At 39.1% G+C, this 20,486-nt stretch overlaps 1 protein-coding gene across 1 annotated transcript; it reads left to right on the top strand.

The window, feature by feature from the left end:
• The first annotated feature begins 522 nt into the window (after positions 1–522).
• On the top strand, positions 523–19,443 carry LOC131233226 (uncharacterized). Its single transcript, XM_058229873.1, has 5 exons — positions 523–2,848; positions 3,170–3,332; positions 6,223–6,386; positions 18,278–18,536; positions 18,916–19,443. The coding sequence occupies exons 1-5, from the start codon at positions 960–962 to the stop codon at positions 19,021–19,023; spliced, it is 2,583 nt and encodes an 860-aa protein (XP_058085856.1). The 5' UTR covers positions 523–959; the 3' UTR covers positions 19,024–19,443.
• The last annotated feature ends 1,043 nt before the right edge of the window (positions 19,444–20,486 follow it).

Here is a 20,486-nt window from a genome sequence, read left to right on the forward strand (position 1 = left end):
TGTAAGCTGAATGTGGGTTAATCTTTCCCAGCCATCCATATTTTTTCTGATGATGAAGGTCCCATCCATCCATCCGATAAGCTTGATATTCAAGCAAGGGCACAAATAGCGTGAGAGGTATTTGTCACGAACGGCGGTTATCTCAAACACGTGTGCTATGGTAGTACGTGCAGACAAATGATCAATTTGTTCATGCAGCCCCACCTGAGAAAGGAAGATGGGGTGGGGCAGTCCTGATGAATGGCATGGATCGCCAACAAAAAACACGCATAATGCTGGTACACGTGCGTGCGAGTACGTTTTAAATCTTTCTTGTCATGCAAGTATCCTTAGCATGATCGGAAGAATCGCCTGTGGCTGTGGCAGGCCATCGACAGTGGGGCCCACCGAATGAACGGCGCCCTCTGACCAATGTAGACTGTCCCTCGGAGTACCAAAGCCGTCCACGTAATTAAAATTAATTAATGTAAATCAATTTCTATTATTTCTGTCTATGAAAGCCGAGTAGTATTTTTCTCACTCCTCTCTCTCAGTTGTTTTTCTTCTTCTTTCTCGCTCTTGTTTAATGGTGGATTTTCTACTGTACTCGACCGTATATATATACTATTAAAACCGTATAAATGAAAACCCATTTCATTTCTTTTCCATTCCTTCCCCATCTCCTCATCTTCTCCTTTGCATGCTCCACCAACTCTTCTCAGAAAAAATCCCAAATGAAATGTACATGAAATGCAATTGAATTTCACCATCGTCATCTTCTCCATTCCCAATCCATCAGTTTGTTGAAAAAGAAAAATCTCATCTGATTCAATGGTTTTACAGCCTCTCTGGATTGGTTTCTGATGTGGGTGGTTGGATTTCTTGATATTGGTTTTTGATTTTTTTGGTCTTTTCTGTCTGTTGTTCTTGTTTGGAAGATCGAAAGAAGTTGGAGAAATTTGAAAAAAGAAGGAAGAAAGATGAAGCTAGAGAAGCCAGATGATGATGAGTTTGAGATGCTGTTGGAGGAGATCCCTCATGCAACATCTCACCACCAGCATCATCATCATCATCATCATGACCATCAACAACAACAACAACATCACCATCAACATGAACATAATCATCATGTGCATGTTCTTGATGGACATGGTCATTCTGGGCATGCTCATCATGGCCATGGTCATGTCTCTAGTCCTAAGACAATTCCTGGCGTGTGTGATGATGACCCGATATCATGTCATGGGCATGTTCATGATGGACATGCTCACTCTGGGCATGCCCATAATAGCCATGGCCATGGCTATGGCTCCAGTCCTGTTCAGGCAATTCATGGCATGTATGATGATGACCCATCTTGTCATGGGTATGTATGTGTCTCCCCTGTCAGCGGAGTCTCCCTCCGTTCTGAGGTCTCCTCGTCGAGCTCTCTCTCTGGAAGGCTCTCCCCCGATGACGGCGGATCGCCACCGCCCCCTGCAATCAAATACCAAACCCCACTGAGGAAAACCCAATACCCAAATGGGTTCTGGCCGTCGCGGGAATCGGAAACGCCTGATTACTCTGCTGGGAAGAATGTCAACACGAGCTTCACCGGCGAATTGGGTTTGTCCGACAAGCTCTGGAAAATGTGTATTAGAGACGGAGTAGAAGATGCGTCGAGATTGGGAAACACTGCCCGCCCGTATGGAACACAGTTCACTGACTTCCCTTTGGGTGGGGGTGGGGCTGAGCATGGCAATGTTGTAATGAAGAGTCCATTTGGAGATTGCAGGAATGGTTTTTCTAATGATTATGGACAGCTCCGATGCTTGGGTGTTCCGAATTCTCCCCTCTTTGATGAGGAGATGAGGCGGTCGATGCTGGGATTGCAGCAGCAGCAGCAGCAACAACATCGAATAGGTAATTTATCACGGTCATGTCTCCCATCCCATTGGCCGGATGTTCCTTTATATCCGGGTCAGTATATGGACTCGATGAATTATCCATGGAAGCAACCTAAAGAGCATCTGAGCGTTGAAGCCTTGAGTAATTTGCGGTCTCATTCCGAGGCTGCTTTCGGTAGGAACTGTTACAACAGGGAAATTCATGCCCCGAACGCTGCCCCTTCTATAAACAGGCCTTCCATTGCAGAAATGTTTTTCCACTCACAGCGAAATGGAATTGATTCCAGTGGAGACTTGGGCAGGTTGGATTATCCAAGTTCGCCATATGCCCCACTCCCAAAGGTGGCTTCAGGTGTCGGAAATCCACTACATTATAACTCACCTATGTTCAGTGATAGGGCCGGGTGGTTCCCGAACGATTGGGCTCCACAATCTCATCCGTCTATGAGAAGTGTGCCGGAGTTGGAGGCTTTTACTTGCGAGGATAATTTAATAATACAGGGTAAGGATTTTAATTACAGGATAAATGACAAACAAGATCTTTCGAGGGAATACCAAAGCTGGCAGCATGATGATATTGGCCGTGCACGCTCAATAGATAAGAACTCTGAGTTGGATGGCCGAACGCGTTCTACTGGAATTCCATCAGGGAATTCTGAGATTGGACGCAGCCCACGCTCTCCAATTCTGCCGCTGAAGTATAATTCGCTGATGGAAGTTGAAGGATATATTTACTTGATTGCGAAAGATCAGCATGGTTGTCGGTTCTTGCAGCGGAAATTTGATGAGGGGACTCCCCAAGATGTGCAGATGATATTCAATGAGATCATCAACAATGTTGTTGAACTTATGATGAATCCATTCGGGAACTATCTCATGCAGAAGCTGCTGGACGTTTGCACTGAAGAACAGAGAATGCAGATTCTCCTTGTGGCGACGGCAGAGCCGGGCGAGCTTGTTAGAATATCTTTAAACACGCATGGGTATATTTCTATCATTTTGGATGTATTTGGGTGTACCCGAAATTGTGGTTGGCAGGAAATTCTGAGCCAACAAGGCAGGCTCGGCACCTGGTGTGCCGCTGAAAATGGGACCTGCATCAAGCAAGCTTCCATCTTTTCCCTTTTCTGCTCCAAATCACACGTGGGATATGTACATGATTGTCCTAAGCACGTCTTACTCATGTTTTGGCCCTAGCCTATTCTGTCAGGAATTGGGAACACCCAAATGCGGCCTTATTTTGATCATTCTTACCTTTCAATTGCTTCTATGGTACTCAAGCATGATTGTTGCTTTTGTTTCAGCACCCGTGCAGTTCAGAAGCTTATAGAGACTCTCAAAACCCGGCAGCAAATTTCTTTGGTTATTTCAGCCCTTGAACCAGGTTTCCTTGATCTCATCAAGGACCTGAATGGGAATCACGTGGTCCAGCGATGCTTGCAATGCCTTAGTGCTGAAGATAATAAGGTATAAACTCTTCTCTTTGTAATGTCAACAGAGCAATGTTGGTATGGATGTTCATCGGTTCATGCACAGTGTTAAATGCATTGCTTTGAGAAGTCTAGCAATAAATTGAATATTTCATCATTTCTTGTTCATGATTTTGCTATCATCTTATTTGGGTTGTACAATGTACATGCATTTTTGTCAAAATTTCACTGTAATGTTTAGGTGACTTCTATTGTTCTTCATTTGTTCCCTTTTATGCCTTTTTTGGGGGAAATGACATATATACCATATGGTTTTTTGTGGGCACATGCCTTTTCTATTGTTGTTATTAGGTAGTACCAAAGGTGTAGTAATCTAATATTGAATGTAGAAAATGGTGTTGTATACATCAAAAAGAGAAGTTTAAATGGTGGTCGCCTTTCATTATTTGTTTCTTATCCTATTGAAGCCATATTATGTTATATGGTTCTAGGAATTTGCATATCAGTGTATCAGATTTTTCTTATTTCTAATCTGCATATCCACATATCTGATTGTTGTATTGCAGTGAGTACCGGCATTTGTATTTTGTGCAATACAAGTATTGTTTTTATGAGAAGCTTGTGTTTGTTATCTCATTTTAGTTTCAAGTCAGATTCTATTTATACGATCGGATGTGTGTGCCAGTTTTATGGCTTACCTTTGCTTGAGTGCTCCGCCAATTAGAGTCAATGTTTACAATGTTGATGCATATGGTGCCGGGTCTTGATGGTTATGTTTTTTTTTTTTTTTTGCAATGGTAACATAAGTTTTATTAAGCACCAAAAAAAGGCTAAAAATAGGAAGAAGAAAAGGCGAACGCAGATGATGAGGAATCATTCGAACCAGCAAAAGACCTAGATAACCCCCCTGAAGTATTTATTTCTCCTTGCTTACGCCCTATTAAGGGTGTAATCCCCAAAGCTCATTCTATAGTTGTCTTTTGTTCTCTGAAAACACCACAACCAAGCTTTCTGATTTGCTAATAAATTTTCTAATGTTGAGATATTCTAATGGTGCGATAATCTTATATTGCATCCGTTCCATATCAGCCTCAATCCCTCAAGGAGAGTAAATCTCCACAGCCCTCTCCTCCTTTTATCACCACCTCCCTCCTCTTAGGCTGTTGATGGTTTTGTTACTTTAATGGATTTGGAAGATTCTTGTGATTGTATTTAAGATCTATCTTCGTCACTCTTCAAGTATTGTATTGCATTTTCTGCACGACATGAGAATGCTTGCATTGTGACATTTGCTAAGACACGTTGATATGAACATTTTCCATAAAATTTCAAGAAACTAGTGAACAATTCATCAGCTAGATTGATGAAATTAGAACAACCATTTGTAAGCAAATGAACTTAAAAGGCTTTCATTGGTTATGCACAAAAGCTGGTATAGGGTCGTCTTGCCATTTTAGATATTGCAGGCTTGCAGCCATGCCAAAGTTTCATTGGCCAAAATATAGGCCCGTGTTTAGATATAGATTGATTTCATGTAGACATATTTAACTTTGGATTTTATAGGGATTCAAGGATAGCTGCTTGACTGGCTTGGTTTGACCACTCTGTTTGTTATTGAATAAAAATCATTACAGACTTACAGAGCAAAATGGCCATAGAAAAAGATGAATGTTGATGTACAATATAAATGCATGTAATGACAAATAAACTCATACTCGTGTCACTCTTATTCAAAGTGGGCTAGGAATATCATGACACGTGAATGCCAATCGGACCCAACTTGGCAATTTGAATTTTAGCTTTTGTTTCTCAGTAACTTTCACAAAGACATTTGCCGTTCAGTCTTCTGTTTTTATTCACAAAATCTTGATGATCTTGCCTATCTCCTCTCTTGCAAAACAAAATGCATTTTCATATATTAGACTTTTGGTAGCCGCTCTCATCATTGCCAAATAGCAAAAAGGAAAACCATTGATTGGATAATTCACTGTAATTCCCATGTCCTTTAGTAATGCTGTCCTTCTGTACCAAAGAAGCAATGCCATTGCTCTGTATTTTGCTACAATAGTACTTTTCCATCTGACAATATTGCCTTCAGAGAATTTCAGTAACCTATTATGCTTCCTTTTTTGTCGTGAGATCAGGCCCAATCTATGTCAAAATAAGCAAACATCCTGAACTTTACATGACTCCAGGATACCTTTGTCGGGGAAAGATCTAAGTATCTGCATATCTTGTTTACAACATGCATGTGATGGATCATGGACATGCACGAGCTGTTGTAAAATGCAAGCAGTTCCGAATCTGATGATGCCACAGTGAAAGAAAAACAAACTTTCTGACAGTGCTAATACATCCCTGTGCCATTGAGAAAAACCCATTTGAGATAATATTTCAATTAATGATAAACACTTCAATTATCATCCGTGAGGGAGATGCCATGAATATGTGTTAAGATGGTTATCTATTGTTTCCGCACTTGACACATTGCTTAAGGTCACATGGCCTTCCTCAACTGATCTTTCTCCCTCACCTTCGAAAATACTGAAGGAAGAGACATCTGGATTTCTTCTTATTAAGTCTTCTAAATAAGAGATTTTTAGGCTGTACTGAATGGGGGTTGGATGCAATTGGTGAGGTTTGGTGATATTTTTCAGAGAGTGCATTGCATGAATCGGCTTTCAAATGGAAATATTTCTACGTTTCACAATGCTCTAAATGGTTAAAGAAATCTGGTGCATGGGCTTTGCAACGTAATGCTGAAATTTTGAATGAGACTCTTACTTCCAAAATGTCAATTTCTGTGGATATGATCTCATTTCTTTTCTTTATTCTCTTCCATTTTGAATGCATGTAGTAATGTTTTTTATCCCCAGGCCTGCTCTTTGTTTAGATGGGATCTAACATTTTATGTGCTTGCTTTGCAGTTCATTTTTTATGCTGCTGCAAAGTATTGTGTTGATATTGCTACTCATCGCCATGGATGTTGTGTTCTGCAACGCTGCATTGCTTATTCAACTGGAGTGCATAGAGAAAACTTGGTAGCAGAAATTTCAGCTAATGGGCTTCTCCTTGCTCAAGATCCTTTCGGGTAATTATTTTGAATGGAACCTATTCAGAGGTTATTCTTATTCCCTGAAACATGATAGTGATAGTCCATCAAGGAACTCTGTACATAGAAATACAAGTCATCAATTTTTTCTTTATAAATTGAAGAGACAATTTGAGAATAATTCACTAAAGCAAACAATTGAAAACAAGGTGGAAATCAAACTAATGATGATGACAGATCATCTTAAAACAAAGTGGGTGGATATCTCATCCCATAGAGACCCCTAGAGTCCTCTCCCTATAGTCCATTCAGTTGCTTTCATTAACTCTTCTAAAGATATCCTTAGGAGATTCTGATTTCTTCGCAAGGTTCTGTTGTTGAGTTCCCTTTAGAGGGACCAAACAACTGTCCATAATGATAGTCGACCCGGTCTCTTTTCCCCTTCTCCAATTCTTGGACTTGAACAATTCTGTGCTTTGGCATAACCTACATGAACCTAAATAGTTATAAGAAGCTTCTCCAAATTTTTACCACACATTCACACTGGATGAACAGATGGCCTGCCAATTTCTCTTTCCTTAGACTCATGAAGCAAACAATTCTGATCATCGCTTTCGGCTTAGGTGATCCACCTTCAACACCTTGTCTTTCCCAACTAGCCACCCAAAAGCCAGGTTTTGGTGGGCCCTCGTAAGACTAGAGTTGAGCTGTGGGGACATTAAAGCCAAATTTAGCTATGAGGCCCTCAAATTGTCACCTTCGTTTCTTGTTTGAATGCAGCAACTATTTTCTCGAAATTCCTCCAAAGGAGATAGCTGCGTAGTTTTGAATATCGGTTATGATATAGTCATATCGTACCATATATTGGCCGCCCTTGTTAACCGATACAGCAGTGAACCAGCCTGTTAAATAAAAAATGGGCCGTATTGGCTTGTATCTGTGGATACATCATACAGGCCAATGCACTCCATATCAGCACCAATATAATGTTGTTACAGTTGACATGGCCATAAAGGCCCCATTTTGAAAATTTTATTTTTAGTTTTTCTCTCATTTTTCCACTTGTTAATTTCATCCATGAAACTTATAAAGTAATTTTAGGCTATATATGGGCCAATTTTGAGGATACACAAAATTTGAGTGGGATTTGATGAATCAAAGCGGAATAAATTATTTTTGCATTTGCAGGAAGTGATCCTGGGTGTATGCTGTTTGTAGATGATAGAGTTTTGATTGACAAGACAAGGGAGGGTGTAGAGTGATGCTTTAAAATTAGTCAAACTTAAACAAAATATATGGAGTGCAATTTTAGTAATAATAGAAGTGAAAACCGGAATTAGTTAAGATTGCTGACCAAGAAGTGACGACCAAGAAGTGACCACTTTCGATACATTGGGTCAATAATTCATGAAAGTGGAGAAATTGAAAAGGAGGTTCCCCATATAATTTATGCTGGGTGGAAGAATGATACGACCGTACATGATTAAGATCATTATTCCAAATTCAAGGATGGACTGATCCTCATTGCAATTAATCAAAACATTGTTTGAAAATTTTTCTCATCTTTTCATTAATGGCTGAAAACTACATAAAAACTAGTGGCATTCCAAAAAATTCTAATTCTAATTCAAACTCAAGGTTAATCCATTCTCCTACAATCAAGGCCAACTACTTGATTGTTGGGATATTATTTTGAATCCACTCTCCTACAATTAAGGCCAATTACTTCTTTGATTGTTGGGATATTATTTCGAAATCAAAACATTAATGAAATTTAAAGATAACAATTGATATTAATTGGCTAGGTCCACTCTGCTGACCCGAATGATTTAGCCTACTAGTTGACCCTGGACTAGGCCCATTCTACTGACCTGAATGGTTTGGCCCACTAGTTGACCCATGGACCTTAACAAAGAAATGGAGATGTGCTTTTGGAGTTATATGTGATCGTCATGTACCACTCAAATTGAAAGGAAACTTTATAGGACAACTATGAGACCATCCTCGCTTTATGGGACGGAATGTTGGGCAGTTAAAGAAAAACATTTTCTAGGACGAGTATAGTTGAAATTAGGATGTTGAGATGGATGAGTGGCAAGACGAGGAAGGATAGAATTAGAGATGAATGGATTTGAAGGTAATTTAGGAATAATCCCAATAGGTAATAAGATGAGGGAAAGTAGACTAAGATGGTTTACTCATGTCCAACAAAGACTAAGACCATGCTGGTTATGAGTGAATTGGTACAATTGAAGGCTCTAAAAGGGTAAGGGAAGGCCCAAAAGGATGTGTATAGAGATAGAAAATACTTGATGATCCATGGTTTGACTGAAGGTCTGGCACTTGATAGAGTGGAATGGCAGAACAAGATTCATGTGGTAGACCCCAATTAATTGGGATAAGACTTAGATGATGATAATGACCGAAAGAAGGGGTAAACCATCACTTTTTCTTTTATTTTTTCTTCTTCTTTTTGTTGTATTCACAGGTAATGGGCCCTAATGACCAAATCACGATTGACTTGTATTCTATTAGAATCTATTTGTTGACTTTTAACAAGTTCAAGCTAACAAACAACATTCTTATAAAGGAATGGTCTAATATTCCATTGAATACGTGTTAAAAAACAAAAACAAAAAATAGCATTCTTATCAAAGAATGGTCTAATATTCCATTGAATACATGTTAAAAAACAAAAACAAAAAATAGCATTCTTATCAAAGAATGGTCTAATATCTGAAGTCGAAGATATGATTGAAGATTTTGGGGTATTTACAAAATTTGTTTTTGCTATTTTAGGCCAATTTTTTGTTGGTCAGATTTTTATTATCTTAAATAAATTATTGATTGATTTGAAATCATTAAGAAATCAGTCTTAATGGTTGGGGATTTTTATTAAAAATTCATAGTCTTTAGGGGGGAGGGGTTAGGCATTCTACATTTCTTTGAGTTGTTAGTTTTGTTGAGTATTGTAACAGGAGAAATTTGAATATTTGCGAACGTATACGTGTTCATTTCTTTGCGGCTCAAGTGTCTAGACTTATTGACTCAATAACCGGGTTACACAAGACAGAATGGCTGACTTGATGAGTGTTAACCGTTCCCTGACCATCTTCCCGAGGATAAATATCTATTTTTCTACATTGAGAGTTTTCTATCCACTCTTTCCACCACTGCATAGAGTCTTGAGAGGCTTTTCGATGCAAAGTGGAAGACTGAGATTTTGTATATTGACCTTTTGGCCATAGACCGCTTTGAAGCATCTTAGAATCATCAACAAGTTATAGACCACCAAAACAAAAGTGCATCTTCCAGAAATTGCAGGCCGGACAATTGAAAGTTAGGTTGCTCAATCTGAAACACAAAAATAAGACCATCCATTATATCCTTTCTCCATTATTCTTTTGCTCAATCTGGAACATGAAAATAAGACCCTCCATTATAGCCTTTCTCCATTATTCTTCCACTGCCACAGAAAAGGAAAGGAGATAAGGGGTCTCTCTAATACAACCTCCTAGAGCCTTTGAACAATCCTTTTGGAGATTCATTGACGACCACCTGATAATGCGTAAAGCTAACACTTCTTCCATCCACCTTCGCTGCCTCATACCAATTCCCTTCCTTGGCATACATGGTAGAAGTCTGCAACACTCCCAAATGGGGCATGAACAGTAATCAATAGGCAAGAAAATTTAAAGGTATGTTGGTCTTAAAGGCTGGCAGAAGTGAACAACACTCCCAGCCATCTAAATGCCACTTCAAAGTTTAAGGCAATTGTGAGTTTGGTAATTCGAATGAGTACAATCTAAATCCCTTAACGAGGATCCATTGGAGGGCAAGTCTGGTACCAACAACCGTGGTAATTCCAGCTCCAATAGCGTATATTTAAGTTGTTGCAGTTAAAAAGCTCGTAGTTGAACTTTGGGATGGGCCGACCGGTCACCCTCTGGGTGTGCACCGGTCGTACCAAAGAGTCTTGGTTGGTGGGGTTTCCAAATAGAACTTAATGCACTCTATATTTTGGGCAGCACAGAAAAACACAGTCTGCATGAAGTGAATGTGTGTTTTCCTGATATTGTACCAACTCGTGGATGAAATGAGTAGTGGGAGGTTCTCATCTCGTGGATCTGGGAACAATAGTTTACGTGGTAGTGTTTTGACTATTCTATGTATCTCAAGTTTTTCGCATCACCAAGTCCACTATTGCCATTTGCATTTTTATGGTGCATACAGATGATATCAGAACTTATTTTTAGCTTAAGTTTCGTGGACAATAACACAGGATCTGCAGCTGCGATTTTGGGTGGATCAAGTAAGCTGCACCCACATGGTTGTATGCTAAGTTTGTCTTCATTTTGTGTCTGTTCTATTACCATACTTGGTTGCGTTATATTTCATTAACATTTATTGGAGCAATACTTTTCTCATTGTTAATACTCTACATAGTGTTGATAAATGTTGGTTTTATTTTGGATCATGGTATCATATGGTAGTATGGAACCTTTTGTAAAGTAGGTCCTTGTGGAAGACATGCCATTTTTATGAGGTGTTGAGTAAATATCCATTGTGTTTGATCCTTGTGGATTTTTAGATCATATCCTTTATCTAGATGAACTACTAATTTAGATATGATTTAAAAGAGAGTAGTAATATATCATTCTCATCCATAATGGAATAATTTATTTTCTCTAGTGTTTCTTGTGTTGATGGAGCTGATAAATTGCAATTTGCATCACATTGGTTCTTCTTTTTGTGAGTACATGAATCCCTATGACCTGTGTGAATTGTTTGAGGACATCTTTTTTGTTGATTATGTGTGTTTGAGTTTGGTTGACCATTATCAATTAAGAAGTTAGTGAATGATTTGGGTCTAATGGTAGGGAAGTTCAACCGTAATTCATCAAACACTTCCACTAGTGTATTGTGGAATTGTTTTGTAAGGTCTTAACTGGGTTCTTGTAAAATCGCTGAAAATGTGGAAGCTACAATTATCTAATTAAGTGGAGGACTTCCATGCTTCAAGCATTTTCCTTGAGAAATTTCCTTACAAGAGTAGGATATAATGAAAAATAAATTTAAATTGTTACAAATAACTGGAATTGTGGGACACACGGCCCTCAAATCAAGGCATTCAATAATGGTGATGGTGGCCATGACGGCAAGCCTTATGGCCGTTATGGCGCTGTCATGGTGATTTTTTTAAAAGGAAGATGTATTGGACCACTATGCCCCTCTAACGGCCCATTACAGGCCAGTTTTTCAGCACGGGTGTTACAGTCCGTACCACGTAATGTCTCCCACCGTTACAGTTACTGTAGAGGCTGTAACGCCTATTACGTAACCGTCTTTGAATACCATGCCTCAGATAGGTGTAATATCATTGGGCCTTGAGTTTGTAGGATTCAGGCTGACGTTTGGTGATTCCAATTGTTGTATGGATGGACTCCACTGTTGATTTCCCTTACCGCAAAGAGATGCCATGAGGGGAAGTTTTGATGATCCAATCTTTGGACTTTGATTTATGTTTTTTTGCATGGACATAGATGTGAGTGTCAACGTCCAATGCCGGTGTGAAGAATAGGATTGCTGAACCCCAGAAAATAGTATTGATGGATTCCACATTATATTGAGTCAAATTTAACATGTATATTTATTAATCAATATAATTAGAGTAAAAAGGATCCTTTTTAGTAGAGCATGGTATATTATGTATTGTACAGCTGTAATGTAATGTTTGAGGAATATATAAAATGCATGCTGTGGATTGATGCCTGCATATGATCCTTTATACTTTGCAAAAGCATCATGTTCCTCTTCCTCTTCTTCTTTTTTTTTTCTTTCTTTTTTTGGTAACTTCTTAGCAATGTTTTAAAACCTTGATTGGATGTAGATCTGTTTCTGTCAACATGTATAACAAATAAAATGACCTGAATTAAGCAACCAAATGCCCGTTGAATTGTTGATAGTGTGTATGGTTTATATATAAAGGTGGTTTTGGGTTCTAACACCACACAACTCGTTTTAAATTTTAGCCACAAACGGTTGAACTAGCTAGTCCAACCAGGAAAAATGCCCAACCTTGACATGTAGACCAGTTGAACCGGGTGGTTCTAACGGTTTCTTGCTCAAAACGAGCTTCTAGGTGACCTGAACATTTTTTACCTGGCCAATTATGAGCCAAATCAGTCCAACCCGATCCAGTGCAGGTTTTAAAACATTGGTTATGAGACTCGGGGAAACCAGACAATTGTTGCAAATTTGTATGGTTTCCTTTCATGTAGCTGATGCCGGTTTGTTGGGATGAAGGGAGATGGATGAGTTGCAGGACAAGTATAGAATTTGAAATAAATGTGTTTGAGGGAACTCAAGAGTAGCACATGAAATTCTCTTTTTGTTGTTTGTCAAGCCTTTCTTTGTGAGAATTTGTGGGAAACACCATTTCCCACTTTATATCTTTGGTGGAAAATAAACAAAATTATTTTCCCACCTTCACCCTGAAGTCCTACGATGGAAGGAAAATGGGCTTCTCATGGGTTAAGTGCATGTGACGACGTATATGCCACATGTGTCACTATTTATCTTCAAGCAATATTCCTTTCCCACAATTTCCTAGAAATAAGGTTTTCCAAGAAACACTATTTCCTTTCCTATGCATTCCATAAATCCAAACATTCCCTTAAGTTAAAAATGAGGAAAATTGGTGAAATCCTATTTTTTTCATTTTTTTTTTTAAATATTGGTAAATGTGTTTTTACTGTTAATTAATGTGCAAATTTTATATATTAATAAGTGTAGGTCAACATATCCAGTAGTTACAAATCTTATATTATTTATTTTATACAGATTTTTTCAACAACACATGGTTAGGCCCCTATAAAATGGAAACTTATTATATATAATGTCTTTTGCAATATTTTGATGCGTAAATGTGTCTTTTAATATCTCCTGAAGTATTGGCGATACCGATTCATGTTTCTGTATCCCTGGTCATCGATACATGTAATGATGCCAGCACTCTGAACGCTATTCAAGATTGAATGAGGAATTTTGTATTCAAGTGATTATTTGCAGGACAACATAGAGCTAGCAAGTCAACTATTTGAATGACCAAGTCATGGGCACCACAATTAATATTAAAATTTCCACCCAGATAGTAAATTATGTTTTAGAACTCAGTCCAATTGCTGGTGCAACTGGTCAGACCTGTTGTGGCTGGCTTTTGCTCAAAAATTTCCATAATGTGCAATTATTAGAATAAATCAAATTAACAAGAAGTTTGGCTCGAGCATAGTGGTTAGGTCTCTTGTTTTATGGTCAGAGCTCATGGGGTAGAGCTTTGATTTGTGAACTTGCATCATTTTACCATATTATTGACCACATAGTTGACTCTAGTTTGCCTCTTGAAAATAATAGTTGACCCTAGTTTTAAATGACCTGGTCCTTACTCATGCCTCAGTAGTCATGCCTCAGTGGTAGACTCACAAGAGTTTCAACACAAGGTCGTGTTCAAGTACACATTGTGGTAAAATCCCACTGTGGTATGATTGCGTGGGTGTGTGTGCGTGTGTAAAAAAAAGTGACCTGGTCCGTTTTGGTGGTTGGTTCCAGTCTGACTGTTTGTCTGGTCCAGGCTGGACAATTCCATTCAATTGTAATTGTATCTAATCTAACCGAATCATTATCATCATAAACTTTTCCCAGCTATTTGTGGCTCACTTCACAAGTCTGCTATCTCCAATCAATTCTATCTATCCTCAATAATTCCCTTGCTTGATCTAGGTTGAAAACAAGATTCATTCTCAAGGTAGGGTCACATGAAAAGAATCCATGCCTACATGGATGAGTCCAGCTATTTTCAGCTTGGCAGTTTACGACAAATGGCTTGCCAATTAAAGAGTACTTTGTTTATGTAGAACACATGCAATAAAGACTCATCTCTGTAGATTGCATAGGAAAATTAACAAAGCTCAAACAACAAAGATCTAAACCCCTAGAAAAATAAATTCATGAAACAACAAGAATCACACAACGTCTGACTTGCATGAATATTGCGCATCGAACATTAACCACTCTCTCAGTTATATTTTGTAGACGCTAGCAAAAAATAAAAGAGAGAAGAACATCAAGGATTGTGATTCTCGATGTGGGCCCTGATACATGTATAAAAGTGCCGAAAGTAAATATTAGAGTGATAAGGGATCCCGATAATTTGTTTTTGTAACAAAGTGAGTGGAGCAAGCTTTGATGAAAAGGAAGGAGAGTGATTTTTTGCTTTACAAAGAACCACATAATAATTGAGGAAATAAGGTTCTTACACCATTCAAGGTCAAGGGTGTCGGGAGGGTTTCAGTGCTGTATGAGTTTTAGAGTAGTGATGTTTGGCGCAGGGGTGCTCTCTGAGTTTGTGCAGAGTTCAGGTGTTCAGTTGCACCATCAAAATAGGAGTGCTACCAAAACAATGTACAGGATGAGTTGATTTTACACTAATAATCACAACACCCTGTTTAAAGATGGGTTTGTACGGATGGGGAGACCAGTTGTTTCCATTGACCAAGATAAGGCTGGTCATGCTTGAGGGTAGGCTTTGTCTCGAAATATAAGAGTATAAGAGGACACAAGGGTGGCTCTGTGCATAGGCTGTCCAAGACTCACTGAGCAACAAACAGATGCAAGGGCTAAGGGCTGAGGGAAGGCAGTGGCATTTGGGCAAGGGAGTACGAAAGGGAGGTCTTGAGAACATTTTGCTCTCTGATTGCTTGCCTCCAAGTGCAGAGGTTCGTAAGTAATATCCCGTGAATATAGGGTCGTTCCCACAGGGAGATGAATTGCGAGAATGAGAAAATCAAATGCAAAACAAATTAAGTAATTAAAAAAAAAAAAACTAAACTAATGATTTGATTTTAGGAGTTTTGAATGGATATAATTCAACTGAATTAAAACAACACCCAAGCTTCAAAGTTCCACACATAGGTTAATGTTCCAAAATCATAATGACTTGGATAACACAACTAGGATCTGAGCACTATGGTCATCCTAATCGGAAAATAAAACAGTTTAAATGTTTTAATAAATGATATAAAAGATTAGAAAATCATGGATTTGCACCATTGATATATATTCTCAAGCGCTAGTGATTTTAAGAATTCAATATCAATGAGATAATGAATCAAAGAAATGTAGCAGGTTGAGAATCTCTCTTATCTAGGAAATCTGATTGATCTAGGGTAAGCCTATCCATCAATCTAGATCTCATATGATGGAAACATATGGATCTCACATTAGGATAAAAAACTAAACCTAAACAATAGATAACATGCATATACCATTCTTCTCATCATTAAAATAATCAATCATCAAAACTTAAAGAATTATCAAACCCGTGTGCTTCCCTTTTAGCTTGGGATGGAGGGAACTTAGAAAAACATAATTAAAATAGAGAAAGAAAGCAACAAGAAAGAAATAAATGCAAATAGAAAATATCTAAAAGAAAAAAATAATTTATAAAACTTAAATAAAATTGAAATCCCTTTAAAAACCCTAAATCTTGCTCTTGAATGCTTTGAATGATGCTTAGGAATGCCCTGGAAAGTCCTATTTATAAGTGAGGAACTCCAATTTTTGTACAAAGTTGGAAAACTCTATAAACCGCCTCAAATTTACACAGTTTTTCAAAATAGACTTCAGCAGTTTGTTTAAAATAGATTTTCCGTTGCGCAGTTTTCCAAAATAGACTTTAGAGCTTCAGAATACACTTATTTAGGACGATTTCAGGATTCGTCACTTCAAATCTTCAATTCTCTTCATTTCTCACTTGGTTTTCTTGGATCTTTAACATGTAAATTCTTCAATCTTGGTCTCCTAAAATCATCCATTGCCTTGGTGATTCTTGAGCATCAAATCCATGCTTTTAGCACCCTTTTTCAATCCAAGCTCTTAAATTCATCTTGTAACACACATGAGTAAAATAGAACAGTAAGCCGAATCATGTTCATAAAACTAAGATATAAATGGGGGAAGTTATGCATTATTTGAGTCTCAACACTCTCTCAGTTGAGCCTTGAAACCCCAATAAATGCTTGAGAAATAGTACAGTTAGGGGTAGTTGTCAGAGTGAAAATGCCCCTTTATATAGGCACTAATGATATGTGCCCCTTTAACAGACATGGATTTAAGTAGCAGTTTTACAGTGCGACTCTCTTGGTGACTGAACCAGTACGACTTGCTCCAACTAGGTCTAACTCAGAGTCGTACTAAGTTGCAACAAAAGGTGGTCCAGGCTTGCAATGGCGGTGGTTTGATGCTTTTACTTGTTTGGGTGTTTGGCCCCCTTGATTGCTGAACCAGTTTGGTTACCTTTGTGCTGCAAGGTAGACCTCATTATCAAATTTTCTTGAGGACATGGGCTCCAAGGACCCTTGATCTGGGAACTACAGGATCCTTGACCTTAAAGCAATTTGAACCAGCATTGCACAGTTTCCTTTTGGACCAAAGTACCCTCGGGTGATTGAGCTGCTTCACGTGATAAGTACCCCGATACAGAGGCACATTGGGAAATGATAGCTTCCCTCACTAAGTTTAATTGGGCCTATCAAGGGAAAGCAAGACAAAGGGATTGATCTAGGCACCATACATCCTCTCCCACCCTGAATGCAATTTCCTGGAACATATGAAAACGTGGAGGGGCTGGAATTCTGCTTACTTCTGAACATGGAGGATTTACAAATAGTAAGACATGGGGCTTTTAGAAAAGCCGTTGGAGGAGAAACTGCCAGATGAAGAGGTGCCCTAAATATGGCAGTAGCCTATATCCCTAGGAAAGTGCACTCAAGTGCTTTTTAAGGAGAAAGTTTCATAGGTTCCTTTTGAAATGGAAGCTCCAAGCCACTTTCCTCCCTAATATCTCATGACAGTCTTCATCATGGATGGGATGCTACAAGTAAAAAGCGCATGGTCTTGGGAAAGTACATGTAAGAGGAAACTTTTGAGCCCACAAATCCTCCCAAAATCAAGTTCGCCCATAAATCCTTTTGTTGCTTTTAAGAATAAGATGATAATAGCGTACGTATTGGAGGCTTGGAGCCTGTTGCTCAATGGTAGATGGGCGTGTTTTAACATTGGGGTTAGAGGATGTGTTTTAATCAGTGTTTTCCGTAGCGTAAGCTACGGAGCATGTAGCGTAGTGAGGAGATGAGTCACCACCATTTTAAAGATGGTAGTGAATCATCATGGGAGGATTTGCAAATCATTGGAAGGACTGGAGGTGCAGTTGTCTATTAAAAGGGGGTTTGCTAATTCAACATGCCTGTGGAGCCTACCCATCCACATGCTGGCAGACATGCTGAAATGGAAAGCATGCATTAGATCTGAGCTTTTCATCTTGTTGGGGATAATGCCTGGATTTTCTTCCAAAAGAATCAGGTAGTTTCTCTCCTTAGATGGGTCCAAATGTACAAAATGAGTGTTTAAAAAAAAATCTAGCTGTTCACATGTTTTGGTATGTTGTGGCCCACCCGAGATGTCAAATGAGCTAGTTATTAGTCCATGAGATCCAAACAGTACAACCTACCTTATGGAAAACTCAGATCTAGCACATGTTTCCCACAATAGCTGCCCGGATGTGGATGGGCGTGGCTCCGACATGCATTAAGAATCTGAAAACCTCAAAAAGAGAGTTTTAGTGGAGGGCACATATGAGCAGAAGGATTCACTTGTAAATTACCTAAAAGCCTTTTACTTTATTAGAACCCATGCCACCCTTCAATGATGCATAGTTTTAACCCTTGAAGAAACTAATCAGGTGGAAAATTATCCCCAGGCCCGTACTATATATTGTAGAGATTATGTTGCAAACCCAAGCTTACAGAGACTTTGCTTTGTGTTATTATTATGTTGCAAACATAAGCTTACGGAACTTTTATTCTGTCCTTCAGAAATTATGTGGTCCAATATATATTGGAGTTGAAGATCCCATTGGCAATTGCAAATTTGGCTTCTCAATTTGAAGGAAACTATGTACACCTTTCGACGCAGAAATTCAGCAGTAATGTGGTCGAGAAATGCCTCAAGTTCTTTGGAGAAGAAAGCCGATCAAGGATTATCCATGAACTGCTGTCGACATCTCGGTTTGAGCAGTTACTGCAAGACCCATATGCAAACTATGTCATTCAATCCGCTCTAGTAGTTTCCAAGGTTTCATCACCAGCCCACATCCTTAATGCATATTTCAAATTTTATATTGCTCGGTCCAAAGAAACAGTGTTTTCTTGTTCAACTAGGCAATAGTACAGGCACCCCACCTGGTGGACCTATCTGATGATCCAAGTCATCCAATAAAACAGACTCACAACCAATGGTCCACATTTAAGTAGGGTCATTTGGATGGTTATGACCATTCAGTGGAGGAGATCTTTTGGTTCTCTCATCCATCATGGGGCCCACTATATGAATGATTTGGACCACAAAGAGGTGGGCATAGGCCCCACAAATGTGGTCAGATGGGAAGACCAAATGCCTTGTTGAACATTGTACATTGCCTCTTTTCTGATCACTCTCTTTGCTTGAAAACCAGGGTCCTCTCCATGTGTCACTGGTTGAAGTGATTCGACCTCATGCAGCGGTTCTACGAACAAGCCCGTACTGCAAGCGGATTTTCTCGCGGGCCCTTTTGAAGAAGTGACATGCATCCTCCACGGTAAGAACCATGTTGTTGCTCTTGATGATTGCTAGCATATTACTGTACCGGCCACTGGATTTTGAGGATTAAACTTTAAGAGCCTGTTGATATCCCAAAGGCAGCTCAAATGACGATTTGGGTTGCATGGAGATGTGCATGCACGAGGTTGTAGAGTGTAAAAACTAAGCAATTTTGGTTTTTTTTTTTTAATTGCTTTAACTCGTATGGTTATCGTCCTTTCAACGTTGTATTTTCCTGCAGACATGGTAATCCAGAATCTGTTTATCCTCCTTATATAAAATATGAAAGGGTCACTGTATGTGATTGTACAGTGTAAGAATTATGCAGTTTTGCTTCCTATTGCATAAGCAAATGTTGTGAATGTATTCATATATTGCTCGTATTTAATTACCATTGTAAGTAGACATACCTTACTATTATGCAGTTTTAAGTGAATATATGCTGCAGCTACTGTGGCAAGTTCGACAAAACAATCCACAGACAATGGATTTGTGTTGGATTTCAGTCTGCTCAACTGCTAGCTGGTTTTCTGCCTCCATCAAACAATGGGGTATTTCTCGGAAGGGACTCATTGAGGAAACACCTATAGCATGGCGTTAGTTTGCCATGTGCGGATCTGGCTGCCATCTGAAGCCCTGCTTGATTTGACCCTTAAAATGGCACTACTAGCGGGCGGTCTTATAGTTTTGCTGCCAGACTTGCCAATTTCACACTTGTTGTGGGCATTCCTTGCCCATTCTAAATCGGAACTCAGTTCTTGAAACACCCTGATGCCTCTTAAATGGTGAACAGATCTCTTTCGGAAATTAAAAGCTCCCAGGGGAGCAGCTTTGATCTGCACTAGCTGAGACTTGCCAATAGCGAACTTTTGATATGGGCATCCCTCACCCATTCCTGAAGTTCTTCAAACACACTTGTGCAGGAAGGCCTATCTATAATGATGCCCATTACATGGTGGGTGATTATCATTTCGAACAGGGGAGTAGCTATGATCACCCCTAGTGGGCCATCTTCCCTCAGTACTCTTTGGTTGTGAGACTTGCCAATGGGCAAACTTTTGTTGTGGTCATTCCTCACCCATTATAAGATACACTCCAAACTTGAGCAGTTCTTGAAAAGGTGAGATCTTTGTATAATGATTTCATTGTAGGCGATTCTCTTTTGGAAATAAAAAGCATTTCACACAGCAGAGCTGCTTTGATCACCGTACAGTGGGCCATCTTCTCTCAGCACAGTTTATCCACAAGGCTTGATAATGGGGAAATTCTGTTGTCAGCTTATGCTCCAAACTCACCAGTTTACCCTGGCCGTTTGATCTTTCTGTAATGATGCCCTTTACATGGTGGGTGACTCTCAGATAGGCCATCACCATACAGCAGGCCATCTTCTCTCAGCACAGTTTAGTCACAAAGCTTGCCAATAGCGAACTTTTGTTGTTGGCATTC

This window comes from Magnolia sinica, chromosome 2 (assembly GCF_029962835.1).
Source record: "Magnolia sinica isolate HGM2019 chromosome 2, MsV1, whole genome shotgun sequence".
In the NCBI taxonomy this organism is placed as follows: Eukaryota; Viridiplantae; Streptophyta; class Magnoliopsida; order Magnoliales; family Magnoliaceae; genus Magnolia; species Magnolia sinica.

Excerpts from the sequence above, each read along its gene's own strand:
- LOC131233226 (XM_058229873.1), top strand. The coding sequence starts at position 960 with ATGAAGCTAGAGAAGCCAGATGATGATGAGTTTGAGATGCTGTTGGAG. Across the intron at positions 3,333-6,222 it reads TTAGTGCTGAAGATAATAAG|TTCATTTTTTATGCTGCTGC; the intron begins GTATAAACTCTT and ends CTTGCTTTGCAG. Across the intron at positions 6,387-18,277 it reads CTTGCTCAAGATCCTTTCGG|AAATTATGTGGTCCAATATA; the intron begins GTAATTATTTTG and ends TCTGTCCTTCAG.